The sequence below is a fragment of the Budorcas taxicolor genome, chromosome 12 (assembly GCF_023091745.1).
Source record: "Budorcas taxicolor isolate Tak-1 chromosome 12, Takin1.1, whole genome shotgun sequence".
NCBI classification, from domain to species: Eukaryota; Metazoa; Chordata; class Mammalia; order Artiodactyla; family Bovidae; genus Budorcas; species Budorcas taxicolor.
The window spans coordinates 74757811-74775643 of record NC_068921.1 but is presented as its reverse complement, the minus strand read 5'-3'; the positions used below and the strand labels follow the sequence as shown (position 1 = coordinate 74775643).

At 39.9% G+C, this 17833-nt stretch overlaps 1 protein-coding gene across 4 annotated transcripts in view; it reads right to left on the bottom strand.

Annotated features, from left to right (window-relative positions):
- Nucleotides 1-1512: 1512 nt before the first annotated feature.
- Nucleotides 1513-17833, bottom strand: part of MBNL2 (muscleblind like splicing regulator 2) — a 166397-nt gene continuing 150076 nt past the window's right edge. For all 4 annotated transcript variants that reach the window (XM_052650271.1, XM_052650273.1, XM_052650269.1 and 1 more), the window contains one exon: nucleotides 1513-2757. In XM_052650271.1, coding sequence (XP_052506231.1) covers nucleotides 2630-2757 — 128 coding nt within the window. In that variant the 3' untranslated portion in view covers nucleotides 1513-2629. The remainder of the gene's footprint in view (nucleotides 2758-17833) is intronic.

Here is a 17833-nt window from a genome sequence, read left to right as displayed (position 1 = left end):
TACAACCAAAACATAGAATTGATACAAATTAGACTCCTGTTTACACTGTAAGGTAATGAATGAGGGAATTCTTTAAGTGTTACGGAGAGGTTTAGTAGAAATGTTACCAGTGATATGGCTCAAAGAATATTTAGGTGAAGTGCTGTTACCTCCTGAAAACAAAGAGTGAAATGTGGTTCCCATACAAGTGACGAGTTCATCTCTTAACTACAGTATTTGTTGAGTTGCTATCTTCATGTCTTGGTATTGGTGATTTTGTTTTTGTAATTAAACAAAGCATTTAAGATTTATTCATCATAGTCAGACTTCTGAATATAAACAAACTTTTGGCAAATAATATTTATACAGAAAAATAGTTTTAGATCCTCTCAAATCCCAGAATTATTCTATAAAATTACATTATAAATAAATAAAAAGCAAAATCTGTTGTACATATATTTGTACATCTATGCATTTGCCTTGCCTCCTCCTTATTGTAAATGGCATATTTATGACTCTTTGCATATTATAATCACAATTCTGGAAAAGTGGATATCATAGTAAAAATACAGTCTTCTATATTTGCTTAGGGATATAGGTGATATTTTTGATGTTCCATTGTTAAAGGGCTGGAAATAGTTGTGTACTAATAGTTTTAAAAATCAAAACCATGAAACAAAAGAAAAAAAAGAAAGACAATGTAATAACAATTAGTCTACTACAAAAATATTTCGGTGATTCCCATAATTTATGTTTTAGTAATGTATACTACGTTTTCAATGAGTTTAAGTGAATTAACAAAGAAAAAAAGAAAAAAAGTTTGAATGTTTTAGGCAAGTTGTAGCATAACTACATTGTTACAGTCGAGAAAATTACAAATATCAATAATACATAAAGATGAAACTACCAAAGAAATACAAGTTAGATACAATACATTTCCACAAATTAAAACAAATGCAACAATACAAGCACTATGTAAGATTATACTTAGAATGTAATTTTTTTTGATAGGGTTATCAAATCTACCATGTAAGATAAATAGTCATTAGACTCTGATCGATATTAATTAAAATGGCAGATTTCTTTTTTTCTCAAACAAAAATGATATGGTTGGTGCATCTAGTTTTCAGAACAGGCGGTGATGCCAAAATTTAAAATTTAAAATATTTTACATTCAATCTCAAAAGTCAAAATACTTCAATCACTAATATGTTCACAAAGAAAATGGATGTTTTAAACAGCTACACATAATAGTCATTTATAACAGCTGTTTTGTTTTTTAAACAATAATTTAAAAACTATGTAGGTACTGTATAGGCTATGTGCAACATAGAAAATGTGAAATATGAAATATTTGGTACGATAGTGCTTAAAATAAACTTTAAAACAAACTTTCTGAACAAAATTTAATTGTATCGCTATTACCTTGAAGATCAACCAAGTATTTAAAAAAGTAAACAACATTAAAATATGTTTCATCCATATATAGTATATATATGTATGTGTATATATAATATGTATGTACTTGTATTAAAGTTTTTTATACTTTTGAGACATAAAATATGCTTTAAGGTGAAAGAATTAAAAGAACTTATTTGTTTTTCCATGCTGTAGTCAGTTACAACCCTTTAATCCAACTTTTGAAATGCAAAACAGTAATGGATTTTTTAAAAAGTGAAACTATCTACTTGCTGTTTACGTAGTAATTTAGATTAAAGTCACAGTCAAATTTTCAGTGACTAAACTCAAACATACTTAAATTAGAATATTATACAGATCTCCCCACCTACAGCTTCCTTGTTTGTCTAGGTTTTTAGTTTAGAAGAGTTACTCGGTAACAGGCAACCGGATGGTGAGTTGGAAAGACTGATCCCTTCGGTTAGACTGTCGGCATGGGCCTCTCATGCTTGTCAAGCTGGATGAAGTCTGGCAAAATCTAGGCACTTCTACAAAGTCTCTCTTATAAAACAACTTTAAAAATATACTTGTAAAATAATACCTTCAAGACTTTGTTTGGTTAGGTATGAAACTCACACCGTACAAAGTTTCTTTTTCAAACTATTAATGTTATTCTAGAATCACATGATTCAATGCGGCGTCTCCAGGCAAACCAAATACCGCACTTCGATGTGTCCCCAGTACTTGTGCTTGAATTTCCATTCAGATTTTAGACCTGCAGGACAGGTCACGGTTTTACTTCACTTCTCATCTCTGCTGCAGCATTCTTGTTGTCAAGAAGTGAAACACAGCTCTGATCCAGTGGGTAAAATGAAATGACAGTAATTGAAGTTAGAATTGAACCTGCCCCTGGAATAGGTTTGTTTTTTCTTTCTTTTTTTTTTTTTTAAACTAATGCTAATCGCTTATTGCTAACTTTGAAATATTCTGAGTCGAAACGAATAAATTGGTTGGACTTTCTGCATCAGCTATAGTTATGGAGATAAGACAATATTCCTAGGACAGAAACTATGTTTAGAAACCCTTTAAAAGTAAACTTTATCCTTTATGTCCTTTAACATCACAGCTGGTCTCAGGTAGTTAACTATCTTAGGTTGGAATATACTAAGCATACCATATTTAATACTCATATATGATATAGCAGCACTAGCTTCTTAGAGTTGTGGTCTGTCCAGAAGAACTAAATCTTTATTTAGCATGCAGTTTGTGGCAATTCTATTGAGGAGGGAACAGGATAGTATGTACAGTAACAATGTTTAGCTATTCTCAATGCAGATTCTTGGCATTCCATTCCGTTTCTGCTGATTATTTCAGAATTATCTGTTAAAGAAAAAGACAAATGTGATTTAGACCGCCTTCTTGAGAGAAGAGAGCTAGTTTAAGTCTTACTCATTGAAAACAGACATTTAAAAATAGGAATTTTCTGCCATTTCTCATAATTCTGATGCAATTATAATTCTGCATAATCCCCACCCTTCATGCTGAAAATACTTAGGCTTAAGCACTGACACTGTGCAGCCACTGTGAAGAAAGGTGATTCAAATGCACAGCATTTTCTGAAAAACTGTGACTGCATACATGTTGGCATGCAGTGTGTTTAGATCTTTCCTTTTTTAGTTTTGTCTTTGTATCTCCTAATTATATATTCAATTATCATTCAATTAATATTCGTTAATGTGATCAGGAAGTCTAATCAATGAATTAGTTTGTACACAAAATGTTATCTGTAAAGATTAAGTATACATATTTAAAATGTGTAATAAATTAAGCAATATTTATCTATTAACTTGCATTTATCACTCAAACATCTATTCCCATTAAAAGTAATTTTGTTCCCAAGATAGTCACAACAAGTTTCAAGTTCAGGAGCTGTTTAAATGCCCCAAATTAAAGAAACAAGAGATAACATTCTAATAAAGCAATTACAACAGTCAATAATTCCTAAAGCACAGATAAAACTAAACCATCAAATGCAAACCATGGTTCTTGGAGTTTGATCTCAGTTCATTTCCAACTCTATAACTTTGCAAAGGACAGGGAGCTTGTCCTGTGTGACCCACTCAACTAAGTGTCAAGCTTAAAAGCCAGGCTTTTGACATATTTTAACAAAAATATTTATTTTTTGTACAATGCTTTGACCAAACTTTGTGCAATTAATAAACAAAATGTTTATTTATTAAAAAGCCAAGAGTCTCTGTTTATGAACTAACCAGTAAAAATTCTTCATGGTCAAGGTCATTCACTGTTCCTACACACTGGGATCCAATTCCCAATAAAAGCCTTATTTCTATAATTTCGCACCCTATTATGTTAGAATTTATAACATGGATATTTTCACTTTAAGTGGGTATTTCTGCAGTTAATATAAAACAGTTTTAGTACATACAATTAAATAATTTCTCCTATGAAATAAGTATCAGATTTATTTCATGAGAATATAAGATATGTATAGAACTGATAAAAAGAGAGGAAGAATTTGTGTGTGTTAAATGCTTATACTAAATGAAAACTTAAAACTTTGGATAAGACCATTTTTTTGTTTTTCAAAAAGTTCTAGGAATTTAAAATTGAGAAAAAATATCTCATGTACTCATATATGAATAAAAATAATGATATGATTTATATGTAAATATTATCATAATATCTTTGAATAGTCATTGCCCATAGCCAATATTCAAATTCTTCAGATGGTTATAACTTCATTTTTAGATTTAGATATTTGAGTATTAAATAGGAATTAGTCTATTTTATCCCTTAGCTTCCATCCTGTCTGTAAGGTTTCCAAATAAGAATGTGCCCCAGGATATGAGATCATATCCTGTTTTGTTCTCTTTCATTTTACTTTAGCAAAGTCTCTCTAAAATATTTATGGAAAACAAATGTTCAGTTTCTTACATTAAAATAGAATAATATATGTTTTAGAATGTATTCACATTCTTGCTTATTAACTGAAATGAAAATGCCATACAGAATGAAAATTCCTAACCACCTGGAAAGAAAAAGTATCTAACAGAGAGCCCAGGAATGGGCCAATCTATAATTATAGAAGATAGTTACAATGATGCTTTGGACTTGAACTTGACGGATGTGTCAACCCACCCAGGTCTAACTGAATCAGAAGTCAACCTTGAAACTGGGCTCACCCAGACTGCTTTTCCCCTCTGCCCCAGCCTACACACGATCCATTATGTGGATAAAGACACATAAATTAAGTGTCTTTATCAGGCACTACTGACCTCTAAGCTGTGCTTCCTGGCATCTTGGCCAGAAAACTCTGACTATAGCCTGGTCTAAGTCTTGGGCTAGTTTGAGGACCATATGTGTGGTATTAAAAAATGAATTATGCCCCTAGCAGCTGTGAGTTTCAAGAAGCTTAAGAGATTTGATTTTAGAAGGAAGGAAAGCTTTGGGTGTTTCATTTTTTTGGTGGTAGCCTTTTTCTAAAAAAATACCATTGGATTATTAAATTTCTTTTCTGAGAAATATAGCTTGGTACAGTCTGAGTGAAGTGTATTCTGGGGTGAAATACATTCAGGAATCCAGATGAGGGCCAGTTGCCAGCTGAGAGCCTCTTATGAACTCCTGAGTGTCTGATCGCTGCTTCTGATATTAGAAGGCGCACGACATTACAGGTCTTGGGACCCACAGGGAGGGGAGGACAGTCTCCACCAGGAAGAGACTTCTGGCGGGAAGCGGAGGGCCAAGTAGGAAGGGTGTGGAGGAACTGTTTTGAGGGTAAGAGGGCTCTTCTGACTAGTTTTTCATATGGCTTTTACTTAGATTGTATTTTAAATTCACACCAAAAAACCGTAATTTAAAAATAGCATGAATAGGGAATTTTGTGTGTTTTCTGCTGTCTTTCCTTGGAGAGCCTTCACACCAATGCTATACGAACATATAAACTATGTTCTATACATGAAAACTTCAGCCTCCATTGTCATTTCAATAGCCAAGAGGACCGAAAGCTTCTGGAGGTGACTGAATATTTCAATACATCTAGGTACAAAGCATATATTCCTAAAAGAGCAGGCTTATATGTGGTCCTGGGAACATTGGTTCTGAATCCAATACTGACAAGCCCTAATCCTGAGCTGGTCCATTAAAAACAAACAAACAAAAAAAAAGGTTAATTAAACCACAGTTCTTGAAAGTGACCTGCCCAGACTGGCTGTCAGTGGCGTCCTTCCTGCCCTGCACTTGTCAAACCCGAGGCTGATACCCAAAGTTCCTTCCTCAACCTTCAGGCACCAAGGCTCAGACTTTTTTTGGAAAAGGCAGTTGCAAACTCCCCTGGGGTCTGCCAGCATTTGTGTAAGTCACAGAAATAGCTACCATGCTGGGTCTCCTAAAAGTCCCCTTCCTGAAGCATCCTTATTGTCTTGGTTTTCATTTTAACAGATACTCCCCTGATTTTCCAGGAGGCCCTGAGAAATTCCTATCAGAGTCTGAAGAGTTAGGTCACTGTTTGGCAGACACGGGTGAGGCAGCATGGGCAGTGTTAGCTGGCTTGGTGATGCACCAAGTTCTTGGGCAAACCAGCACGAGCTTAGAGATGTTGGCTCACCCTCTCCCTGGCGTGGGAGTCCCCTCCAGGGTATAGTGACAGTCTGCAGTGCGACCAGGAGAAGCAGTGATTCCAAGGAGCAGGTCTGTACCCCTGATGGTGCCAGAGGAGATGCTCAGAACCTCCTGGGAGTTTGGGAACCAGGGAGAGGTGAGACCAAGGGGTGGGGTCTGGAGTGGACAGAGCCTGGAATGCTGGATGGGAGGCAGCAGTGTCTAGGCTGCAGGAACCAGATGTGCAGAAGTTGCTGATGGACTTGTGAGCTGCTGGATGCCCCCAACCCCACCAGGTCTTCCTTGCCTGGGTGGTCGGCCACATCCTACCCTAGGCCTCCTTTGGACAGATGCTGCAAAGATGTCTGCTTATGTAACTGGAGCCCCTACCCAATCAGAGTTCCACTGCTCCAGCTTCCAAGGAGCCCTGGCAAGCTACATGATAGGAAAAAGGAATCAAATCAGACGGTAAAAGCGTCTGCCTACAATGCAGGAGACCTGGGTTCGATCCCTGGGTCGGGAAGATCCCTGGAGAAGGAAATAGCAACCTTCTTGGTACTTGCCTTACAGGTACTCTTGCCTGGAAAATCCCATGGATGGAGGAGCCTGATAGGCTACAGTCCATGGGGTCACAGAGTCGGACACGACTGACTTCACTTCACTTCATATTGAACAAATCTCTTCATCTCTCTAATAGACTAGACCTTCAAATAAGTATTATTTTCTATAACAGAATCATGATGAAAAAGAGGATTAAATTATTAAAATAAGATTTTAGCTAATCTTTCATGGTCAAAGTCTTGAACTGAAAGCATTATTTTCAATTTCTTTTTTCCACTGAAAGGAGGACACACAAAAATGAGAATAGCTGATGTCCACAAAATCGGTGATTCTATTTTTTAATACAAAGACACATGATCTCAAATCATGACTGCATTCATAAATCTTCAGTGGACCCCCTAGTTGTAATAAGACTGTCTGCAAGGCAAAACTATCAGTTGGCTGCAGCAATGAGCATCTCCTCTGGCTGGTCACATTTAAGAACATAATGATTTGGCTTAATCCATATCCTTAAATTATTCCTATATGAGGCCAGTACACAATTAGTCTCATTTTTATTTATTGAAGACAAAATATGAATGGACCCAAAGAACATCAGATGGGTTGTTTTCCCACCAAATGTGTTACAAGGAGCTATTTAATAACTGCATCCCCACTGAAGTGCCTACCACTGACTTGTAGTATAATGGCGCCTCTGTCCATGCGGGTTCTCCAGGCAAGAATCCTGGAGTGCGTTGCCATTCCCTTCTCCAGGAGATTCTCCCAACCCAGGGATTGAACCCAGGTCTCCTGCACTGCAGGTGGATTCTTTACCATCTGAGCCACCTGGGAAGCCCCAGTGCAATGGCAATCAAGCTCATTGCCAAGAGGACTGGGTTGGGCACTGCCTGAAGACTCAGCCTACGGGGGCCAGGCAGGAAGTGTGCGTAAGTGGGTAGGTCAGGTGGGAAGCGTAGCAGATGGAAGGGCGCCTGGCTAGAAGGAACGGAGAGGCAGCTACTCAGCTCCAGCCAACTGTCACCTGCAGAAACTGCAACTCTGGATGGCCTGACCTTTCCATTTGCCAGAAGAAGCTAGAAATTCAGCCACTGGTCCACACTGGAAAACAACTCTGTGTGGGTTAGCAGTTTCTTTGGGCTGAATTCAGCTATGAGCTGCCAGTCTGTGTTTTCCGTGAGCCTTCCTTACTTTCTTTCAATTAATTAATTTTGGGCCCCATGGGTCTTTGCTGCTGCATGTGGGCTTTCTCTAGTTTGGGTAAGTGGGGGCTACTTTCTAGCTGCGGTGCTTGGGCTTCTTATCGCAGCGGCTTCTCTTGTTGAGGAGCACAGGCTCTAGGGCAGGAGGGCTTAGCTGCCCCGAGGCACGTGGGATCCTCCTGGACTAGGGATCGAACCTGTGTCCCCTGCATCGGCAGGCGGATTCCCAACCACTGGACCACCAGGGAAGCCTGAACCTTACTTTTTCGGAGAAGATATCTGTTAAGCCTGGATTGCTAGCTTCCTGAGCTGGACAGCAGCCAGAGCTGCAGGCACCATGCAGGGAGGCAGCAGTGGTGATGGTGGGCGGGATCGAGACAGCAGGTCTGACAGGGAGTTAGTCTTGCAACTTTCAGAGAGTTTTCTTGCACCCAAAGGAGCTGGCTATTTGACCAACTGGCACCCTCTACCTAAGAAGAAATGACTGCCTCTCACTTGACTGATTCAGCAGGCATGAAGTACACACGTTGCCCTGTCTTTTCCAAGATTCCAAGATGATGATGGATTCAGACTGAGTCCCTCTTGGGCCCCTACCTTTGGTGTGCGCTTGAAAAAGAGCTGACCAGAGTGAGAAATGCACTCAGTGGAAAGCAAACCAGTCTGTGCAGAGGCTGAAACCCTGACCTTGAATGCAGGGCCAGCACGATCGCAACAGCTGAATTAACTAGCACTTATGTGAGAGGGTTCAAAGAAGACAAACCAACATATAATCTCAGTGCTTCAGAGGCGTCCAGTATTAATACATTCTGAGTGTTCTACCTTGTGGTTGATCTCCAGGAAATGTACATATAAATAAGGTTGGAAATGTACATATAAATAATTTTGGAAATTGTAGGCTTCCAGAAGACTTCTAGACGTGTTCACACTTCTTATGTAAATGGGTTCATGGCAGACAGTCAGAGATGTCAGATGCGTTATCCTTTAAAATGTTAGCTCAATATTAAGTTCGGTAAGAACTCTTACTGCTTGGCTTAAATGATAGGAATAAACATTTCAGTGAAAAGACCAACTGTTTCAAGGGACCCGAACCATGAGAAACAATTGGAAAAGAGGACTAATGAATGTTTTAATTAAACATTCAATACGGTCTTTGTAATGTTGAGTCTGGAGAGGCAGATAACTTATACCTTATCAAATATTTGTGTGGCCTTGCTGAAATCTAAAGGAATCTCAATGGATCTGGATGCCACTAGCATAAGAGCTCAAGTGGATACTCCTAACCAGGGGTGTTGCATAAACTAGGTCCACAATCAAGTTTCATAAGGTCGGGGGTCAGTGTCTCATTCCTCTCCAGATTCCTAGCGGGGCTGGCCACACAGCATGTACTTCTTAACTCTCGGTTGCATGGATGGCTGAACAAATAAGAATTTACTGAGGACATGATGCCATAATGTTGGCATTGACAGAAGACCAAAAGACCCCTCACAAGTGAGGGGTAACAATGGGTGTAGGAAAAGAGCCCCTTGGACAATCTATACCTCTTACTTTTTCAGAGAAGCTAAGAATTTAAGAATATCCAAGAAAAAGAAACATCCGTCCCCATCCACCCAGCCCGTGTCCCCTCTAGATAAAAAGACAGATACTCCAGGCTGGGGGCAGAATCACTCAGAGGACAGAAATATGGCAGGTAAACAAAAATGCCTCCTGAGGACAAAATTCTAGGCCTGGCAGAGTTCTTAGAAGTCTTCTCCCAGGCATGGCATTGTTTAGTGGCTAAGCTGTGTCTGACTCTTTTGCGACCCCATGGACGGTAGCCCACCAGACTCCTCTGTCCATAGAATTTCCTGGCAAGAATACTGGAGTGGGCTGCCATGTCCTTCTCCAGGGGATCTTCCTGATCCAAGGACTGAACCCGTGTCTCTGGCATTGGCAGCCAGATTCTTTACCACTGAGCCACCAGGGAAGCCCTTTCCCATGGTTACAAGGCCCTATTTCCGCAGAAAGTAATTAAAGAAAGGGATGTTTCACTGTCTCCTTAAACAAAACTTAGTATTAAGCTAAAGACAGAAAACTGAATGGAATTTCCTAAAAATCTTGCCAAGCTACGGAGGCCTGCCTGTCGTTCACCACCCCAGTATCTTTGTCTTCATTCCCGGTTTTGCTGTTCGGCCACTCACATTCCTCCTCGCCGCTCTCCACTGGGCCTCCCCGCTCCTCCAGGCCCTGCACTGTCTAATACGCTCTCCATCTTCTGCCTAGCCCTCCACACGTCTTCTCCACAGCATCCTCTACTGCCTGAAATTTCCCTGGTTTTGTCTTGAGAGGTGAAATTTTTGTATTTTGGTTGAGGCAAACTGTACAAAAGCAGACAGACATCTGTACGTTTTTGGCAGCCAAAGGACTCTGTGTCTAATTGTAGAGTGGATTACGATGGATGACCGAACTATGAATTACTGAAGTCAAAAGCAAATGCCTTTGGTCTCTTGGTGGACCTATGTCATCAGAGTAATTCTCATGATACATGTCCAGGAATGAACACTTTCAAGAATGCTGACCTATTTCATGACTATTTGTAAACTTTAAGTGTATACAACGTTCAAAGAGAATGAGTGGTATATGAAAAGACACTTTGAAAACCTGGCAAGTTCATCATTTGAGGGGAATACTGTCCTGGGTTGGTGGGGGACAGTGTTTCCTGCGATACTGTTTTCCAAATAGATTTTTATTTATACAGAAAAAGCATAGACTGGGCTTCTGGGAGAAAACTCTCAAACATGACAACCAGTTTCACTCTTGAGATGAGCAACCTGAGGTTGGTTGGAAGCCCTATAATATTTACCAGAACTTAAAGAACAGTTTAGTCAGGATTCTTGCATTGTCCTCTGGTCATTAACATAAAGTTTACATTGCAAACTCTAATTCCTCTCTTTTCAACGACATATCATTTTATTGATGACTCATGACTGTCTGGTATTTTCTACTCTATGATATTTCAACAAAAAGATTTTTCAGCTATACTTTCTAAAAATCATGTAAAATATTACTATTTGAGTTTCTCCCTAAAAGGCAGTAACACTGACCTTATGAAGACGACTGACCAGGGTCCACACTGACAATTGGTATTATCTGGATATAGTATGTATATGGAAACTCTTGACTTGAGTAAGATTCTACTCCTTGCACGAGTCCATGTTGCCTGGAAAAAACCCAGGCTCTTGTATTTCAGTGATGCCTGAAATACAGGATCCCCTCCTCCACCCCAGACCCAGCTGAGGGAATTCTGAGGACCACTTCTGTCACCTTCATGGGGAGATGGGAATCTACACCTCAGATCCATCTGAAAATCCATATGTCATGCAAAGGTGACTTTTTCTCCAGAGTGATATATAGGAGTAAGAAGGGGAAAGCACCTGAGAGGAGGCTTTTTACTCCGTGCACTTCCCTGATGCTACAGAAGTGCTGAAAAGAAGATCACATCCAAGAGTGTTCTGTGCTCATTCAGGAAGACAGGGGCTGTGAGACCGTGTCTGCCAGAGAAGGTCAAAATAAAACAAAATGCTAGACTGGAAGGGCCACACGAAAGCCAGGAAAAAAGTAGTCATCAAACCAAATAGAGCACCCAAGTCAAATAAAGAGGGTGCTCTGAATGCTTCTGGGGCCACCCAGGACCAGGTTCCAGCTTTTATCTTCCTATTGATCTCCTGGAAGTCTTGGCTCCATGTGGTATATCCCATTCCTACTCCAGACGCCTTCCCCAGTAAACATTCCAATCACCCAACAGTTGAACCATGGATTATGTTCTCCTATCCTCAGCTGGTGGAGAAGGTGAAGGATTTTACTATCACACACTGTCTGGAAGTTTTGGCTAAGCATATGCTTTTGGCATCTTTCCTGAATCCTAAAGACATGGAAACATCCATAACATGGTATTTGGCCTCTTCCATGCTGTTAGCACACTATTATCCTTGAGAAAGGTCATGAGTGAAATAAACTACTGTCAGCCAGCCTGGAGACTTAACCATCAAGTCCTTCACTGTCTCTACAGGAAAATTACTTGAGTTCCAAACCAGGTGGCAAAAGAAATTCTGAACAAACATTTTTAAAATTAAGGGCTGTCTGTATATTAAGGAAGGCTAAATTCCTCTACTATATCAAGAAATAATATATAGTAGTTATGTCACACTATTTCAAAATATTCTAAAATATTATAGAAACATATTATAAGAGATAAATTTATTATAAAATATTTATGATATAAAATATTTTTCTAAGAATATTATATTAGAATATGTGCTTTGAGATGTGGAGGAAACAAAGCTATCTGAGATTAGTCAGGCTGCCCACATCTGAGGCTATTTCAGTGAAGGTGACCTCTGGATATGAAGGCAGAATCCAAGAAAACTTTTTTTATATCTTTAAAAACCAGTTTATGCAGCAAATGAAAAGAAATTTCAGAAGCATTCATTGAAACCTGTTCTTTTCAATATGGGGTTTTGCTCCCAGGAATACACCAAAGAATCAGGCCAAGAAAAATCACAGAAACAAGATCCCATTGGATTCAACATCGAATCCCCAGTCCTGCTCAATGCCCTGCTTTTGTATCCACTACACTATGTTGGACTTAGAATCCTGGGCACATTTTGGCCGAAGTATTCGTCTTAACAGTGTAGCAGAATGTATAATTCAGCCTGCTGAGAACTGGCTTTTAAGACATGAAAGGCAGAAAAAGAAACCAAACGCTGAGATTCAGTAAAAAAGAAGGCTGAGATGAATGTTACGTCCAGGACACAAAGTCTGTCTTTGTGTACTGTAATCATCTTACACATTTCTTGAACTGGTAGGATGATACCGCCATCCAACAAAATTTCCAGAAAAATTAGTCTGGTTTTGCTTTCTTCCTTTTTAGTTCTTGGCCCGTGGGTTTGAGTATGTGTGTCAGAGAGAGAGAGAGAGAGAGAAAGAGGAATGAAACCACCCAATGGATGTAAAATAATGATGCAAAGGAAAAGTCAAAGAGGGTCCAGGAGTGGAAATTGAGGAGGCTTGCTTGTGCCATCAACCGGCTCTGTGACCCTTCTGGGCCTGAGTTTCTCACTCTGCTTGTACCACACTGGCACCTCTGCAGCGTGGTGGGTAGTTAACCAGGTGACCATCTATCCTCTCTAATAACACCTCGGATAGTGTCCCAAATATCCTCGTATAAAAGATGGCAAAACGGAAGCCAAAGAAAGAAAAGGTAGAAAGCGAGCAAGTTACATTTGCTCTCATTTCTTTATTACTAACCATCTTCCCTCAAAGCTCAGTGGTTAGGCCCACCTTTTCAGCATCCCTACTTTTTGGGATGCTTCTTATGATATGATATTACTTCTATCATCACTGTGTACATGCTGGTCTATTGCCTGTCCGCTTGACAATGCTAAAAATCATGAGAGCAGAGACTTGTTTGTTGCTGTTCCCAGAGTTCTGAATTTCACATGACACGTGGTGGGCTCTGGGTCAGCCTCAGAGCAGACCCAGCTTCTAACATGCGTGGTTCACTGAGGAAGAGCCGAGCGCATTTGCACTCAGTTACCTGTTTCATGGAGACAGAACTCTTACAGGAAAACGCAGCAACAAGAAGGAAGTTTTCATATGAAAAGAGTAAGGATGTAATAAAACAAAAGTCTAAGTATAATTAGGTATCTCTCTTGCCAATCCTAATTCTTTCTTCTTTGGAGAAATGTCTATTCAGATCCTTTGCCCAGTTAAAAATACGTAAAATGTGCCGTTTTAACCATTTTAAAGTGTATAGTTCAGTGGCATTAAGCACACACACCCTTGTGCATCTCACCACTATCTCTCTCCAGAACTTACCATCACTCCACACTGAAACTCGGTACCCATCAAACACTAACTCCCTGTTCCCCTTGCTTGCCAATACTTAACCCCTTCTTCCTTCTTTCCCGCCCACCTTTCTTTTTATCCTCCCCATTTTGGGTTTCAAAAATAGAATCTGAATCATCATAAATTCCTTGGCTCACTTTGCAATTTAGCTCTATGACTTTTACCTACAACTAAATTAACCTCTGGGCTTCCTTGGTGGCTTGGTGGTAAAGAATCTGCCTGCTAAAGCAGGTTCGACACCTGCGTCAGGAAGACTCCCCGGAGGAAACGACAACCCACCCCAGTATTCCTGCGTGGGAAACCCCATGAACAGAGGAGCCTGGCGGGCTACAGTCCATGGGGTTGGGAAGAGTCGGACACAACTTAGTGACTAAACAACAACCTATAACAAATTAACCTCAAATTAACCACTCCTTTCATAGTTGCCCCTCCAGGCTGCCCAGAATGTTCATTCTCAGGTAGTGATGTTTGTTTAATCTGAGATTTATATGGAGGTAAGGCTTTGTGGAAACAGTGGAGAAAAGCAGTATCTCTCTTTTAAAATTATTGCTGTTTAAAAAAAAGAGACAGTCTTGGATGAAAGGACTCCTCCTGGTTGACTTTTTACAGAAGTTTCTTGCCAGTTCACCACATTGAGAACAGTGAGTTTTCATTCATCCGCTTTCTAAGTCGTGTTTACTGGACTGAAATTTGAATTTCCTTGTTGATCTCATCAACTAACATTTTCAAACCATATCTTGAACTGAGATTTAAAAGGCTTGCTTCTACTGGAACTTTCCTCTTAAATGGTTAAAACTTTGTAAACTGATAGTTAGTAAGTATAGATAGTGCATGCTTAGCTGTGTCCGGCTGTTTACGACCCCATGGACTGTAGCCCGCCAGGCTCCTCTGTCCACGGGATTTCCCAGGCCAGAATACTGGAGCGGGTTGCCATTTCCTCCTCCAGGGGATCTTCCTGACTCAGGGACTGAACCCATGTCTCCTGCATTGGCAGGTGAATTCTTTAGTTAGCAGTTTTTAAGGGAACCATGTAAAGAACTTCATCCCAGTTCTACATTGATCATAAGCTCTCATCTAATGCAAATAAAATGCAGACACAAGAGAACAGGATATGGAGGTTAGCCAACCTGAGTTCTCAAATTGTTCAGCCACTTCCAACCTGCTTGAATGTTAGGCAAATTCTTTAAAGTTTTCTCCCCTCTGAGAAATGGATAGGACACTTCACAGAGCTCTATTGAGTATTAAATTAAATAATGTATATAAAGTGTCTGATATGTAATAGTGGTTGTTGATACACCTTGGCTTCCTTCTGTTGGTCTATTTAAGATTCATAATCCTAAATAAAATTTGGTTTCAGCTTCTATTTAAATAGGCCTTCAAATAATAATTTTGTGCATTTAAACATTACATGGTCTGTATGACACTCCATACCTGTTAATAAACTTGATTTTGATGAGATTAGGGTTTTCTAAATGTCAAATACACTTCCCTTATTGTGTATGTATATCTTGACTTGTCACTGAAAACTAAATAGAGACTGAATTTCTTTATTGTTCATGAAAGTCTTGACTGTCATTCACATTAATCATTTTTCAAACTAAAATATTTTATTATAAAAGCATCAATATCCAGTGCATACAGTGATCAATGTCTACTGCAACAGAAAGTTATATCCCATGACAGGCACTCTTTAAACTCTCTAAATTTAAATCCAGTTCAAACCCAGTTTCTAGACCTGATAGGTGTATTACCACGGGTAAGTGCTTCCACGTCTTTTATTCTCAGCACTCCTCATCTCTGTAATGGGAATCAAGCGTTGTCCCTAACATAAATTGCTGTGAGTCTCATATAATTAACAAGTGCTTGGTGGTAGCAAGCACATAATGCTCTGTTATCATTTGGTAATATATCACCTATTTCAGTTTCTTAATAATAAATAATGCAGCCACTCAGTTGTGTCCAACTCTTTGTGACCCCATGGACTGTTATAGCCCGCCAGGCTCCTCTGTCCATGGGGATTCTCCAGGCAAGAATACTGGAGTAGGTTGCCATTTTCTTCTCCAGGGGATCTTCCTGACCCAGGGATCGGACCCAGGGATTGCACCCAGGGATTGAGCCTAGGTCTCCTGCATTGCAGGCAGACTCTTTACCCTCTGAGCCATCAGGCAGTTTCTTAGGCTAAGCCAAAAAGCCTGAATATAACCCTTTAGACAAGGTATAGCACGTACTAATATTTCTTAGATCACTGTGCTCAGAACAGACTACTATTTATGGACAATTCTGCACATCCAGTCTTGTCTAATAAACATCATTCTTCAACTTTTAAACCTTCACCTGTTCTGATACAGGTCCCCATATGTGGCAGTAAAAATAAGAGAACTCAGATTATGAGCTTATGTGAAATAAAAAAAGAAAGCAATTCTTAAACCCAGTTTCCAAGGCAAAGGAGTACAATGGAGTATTCTTCTCATTCTTCACAAACTACTTAGATTACCCTATTTTAACTTCTTTCCTTGTTCAAGAACAACCTTAATATTACAGGGGTCAGAGAAGAGCAAAGCAAAGAAAAGAAGATGAACAATTGGAACTGACTCAAGCAATTCCTTTTCTCTTGAATCTTCATAACTAAAGTGGTTCTCTGGTCCTTTCAAATATTTTCGGATAACAATGACACATGCTGAAAGAACGGCTAATGGAAAAGTTATGAAATTATTACTGGAGATGATATTTGGAGAAAAAGAAGGAATCGAGTTTAATCTTTTTGATTCCTCCAAAACCTTTCTAAATTTTGAGGAGGAAGCAAATCTATTGATTGTTCAAAAAAAGGTGCAGGTAGCATATTCATGCTGGATTGTGGTTTGAGGGACAGAGAGAGGACTAAGTCTGGGGGTCTCAGTTTCTAATCCCTTATGTAACCTTGAATGAGTCACTTAACCATTCCAGGTCCTTTTCCTCATTTTAAAAATGGAAGCTTAGGAGCTTACGGAAGGTTGTATATCTGGTTTTGCCACTTAAGAGATGATCTTGAACACGCTTTTCAGCTTCTCAAAACTGCAGTTTCTTTATATATATACTAGGAATAAGAATATTCCCTTCCAGGGCCATTTGGGGGTTTTAATGAGAAAACTTCATACAAAAGCTTAGCACAATGTCTGGCACTTGGTAAGCACTTACTAACAGAGATGCCTGGGTCATCTCTGTGCTGTCCGCATGCTCTATAGTACTTGGGGGCCCCTTTGTGCGTGCTTAGTCCCTCAGTTGTGTCCAGTCCTTTGCGACCCCATGGACTGGAGCCTGCTGGGCCCCTCTGTCCATGGAATTTTTCAGGCAAGAATACTGGAGTGAGTCGCCATTTCCTTCTCCAGGGATCTTCCTGACCCAGGTATCGAACCCTTGTTTCCTGTATCTACTGCATTGCAGGCAGATTCTTTTTACCCACTGAGCCATCAGGGAAACCCATTGGGGCCCCTTTAATGATCATTTAAAGCATTTTCTCAGGAAGTCAGTGTGATGAACGGGAAAAAATACTACCCTAAGCAGGACAGGGACAATCGAGCTCCGGTCATGGTTCTCTTATTATTTATGGGACTTGGATAAGCCTCCTTGCTGAACTGGGGACTTGCTCCAAATTACAATGTAAGTTGCATCATTATTCCCTTTTTCTGTTATTGTAGAAGGATGGCCTGGTTGTGGTCAGTTTCCTCACAGGACTTAAAGATTTTCATAGCTGTGATGTAGTTGATGCAGGTCTTAGGTCAGATCTGCAATGCCTGAGGTGACAATGACTTTGGGAAAATGGGTGACATTTTACAACGTTCAGCTTAATGATGCTGCTTCAGAAATATATTGCAGTAAATAGTGAAGAGTCTCTGTGCTTGATTACAGGAAGCTCATTGACACAAACTGAGCAAGGGGAGCGTAATGATAATAATATAATTTCATCACCTAGAGTGAAAACAGACCAGAAGTCCCAGCATGTTATACACAATGCCGAGGCATGATGGAGACTAAATGTTAGATGAGCTATAGTTTCTCATAAACCAGTGTCAGAAAATACCAGTTAGCACATTTGTCCTTTACGGTACAAATCAACCCTGGAGGAGGGCACGGCAACCCACTCCAGTATTCTTGCCTGGAGAATCCCACGGACAGAGGAGCCTGGCGGGCTACAGTCCCTGGGGTCGCAAAGAGTTTGG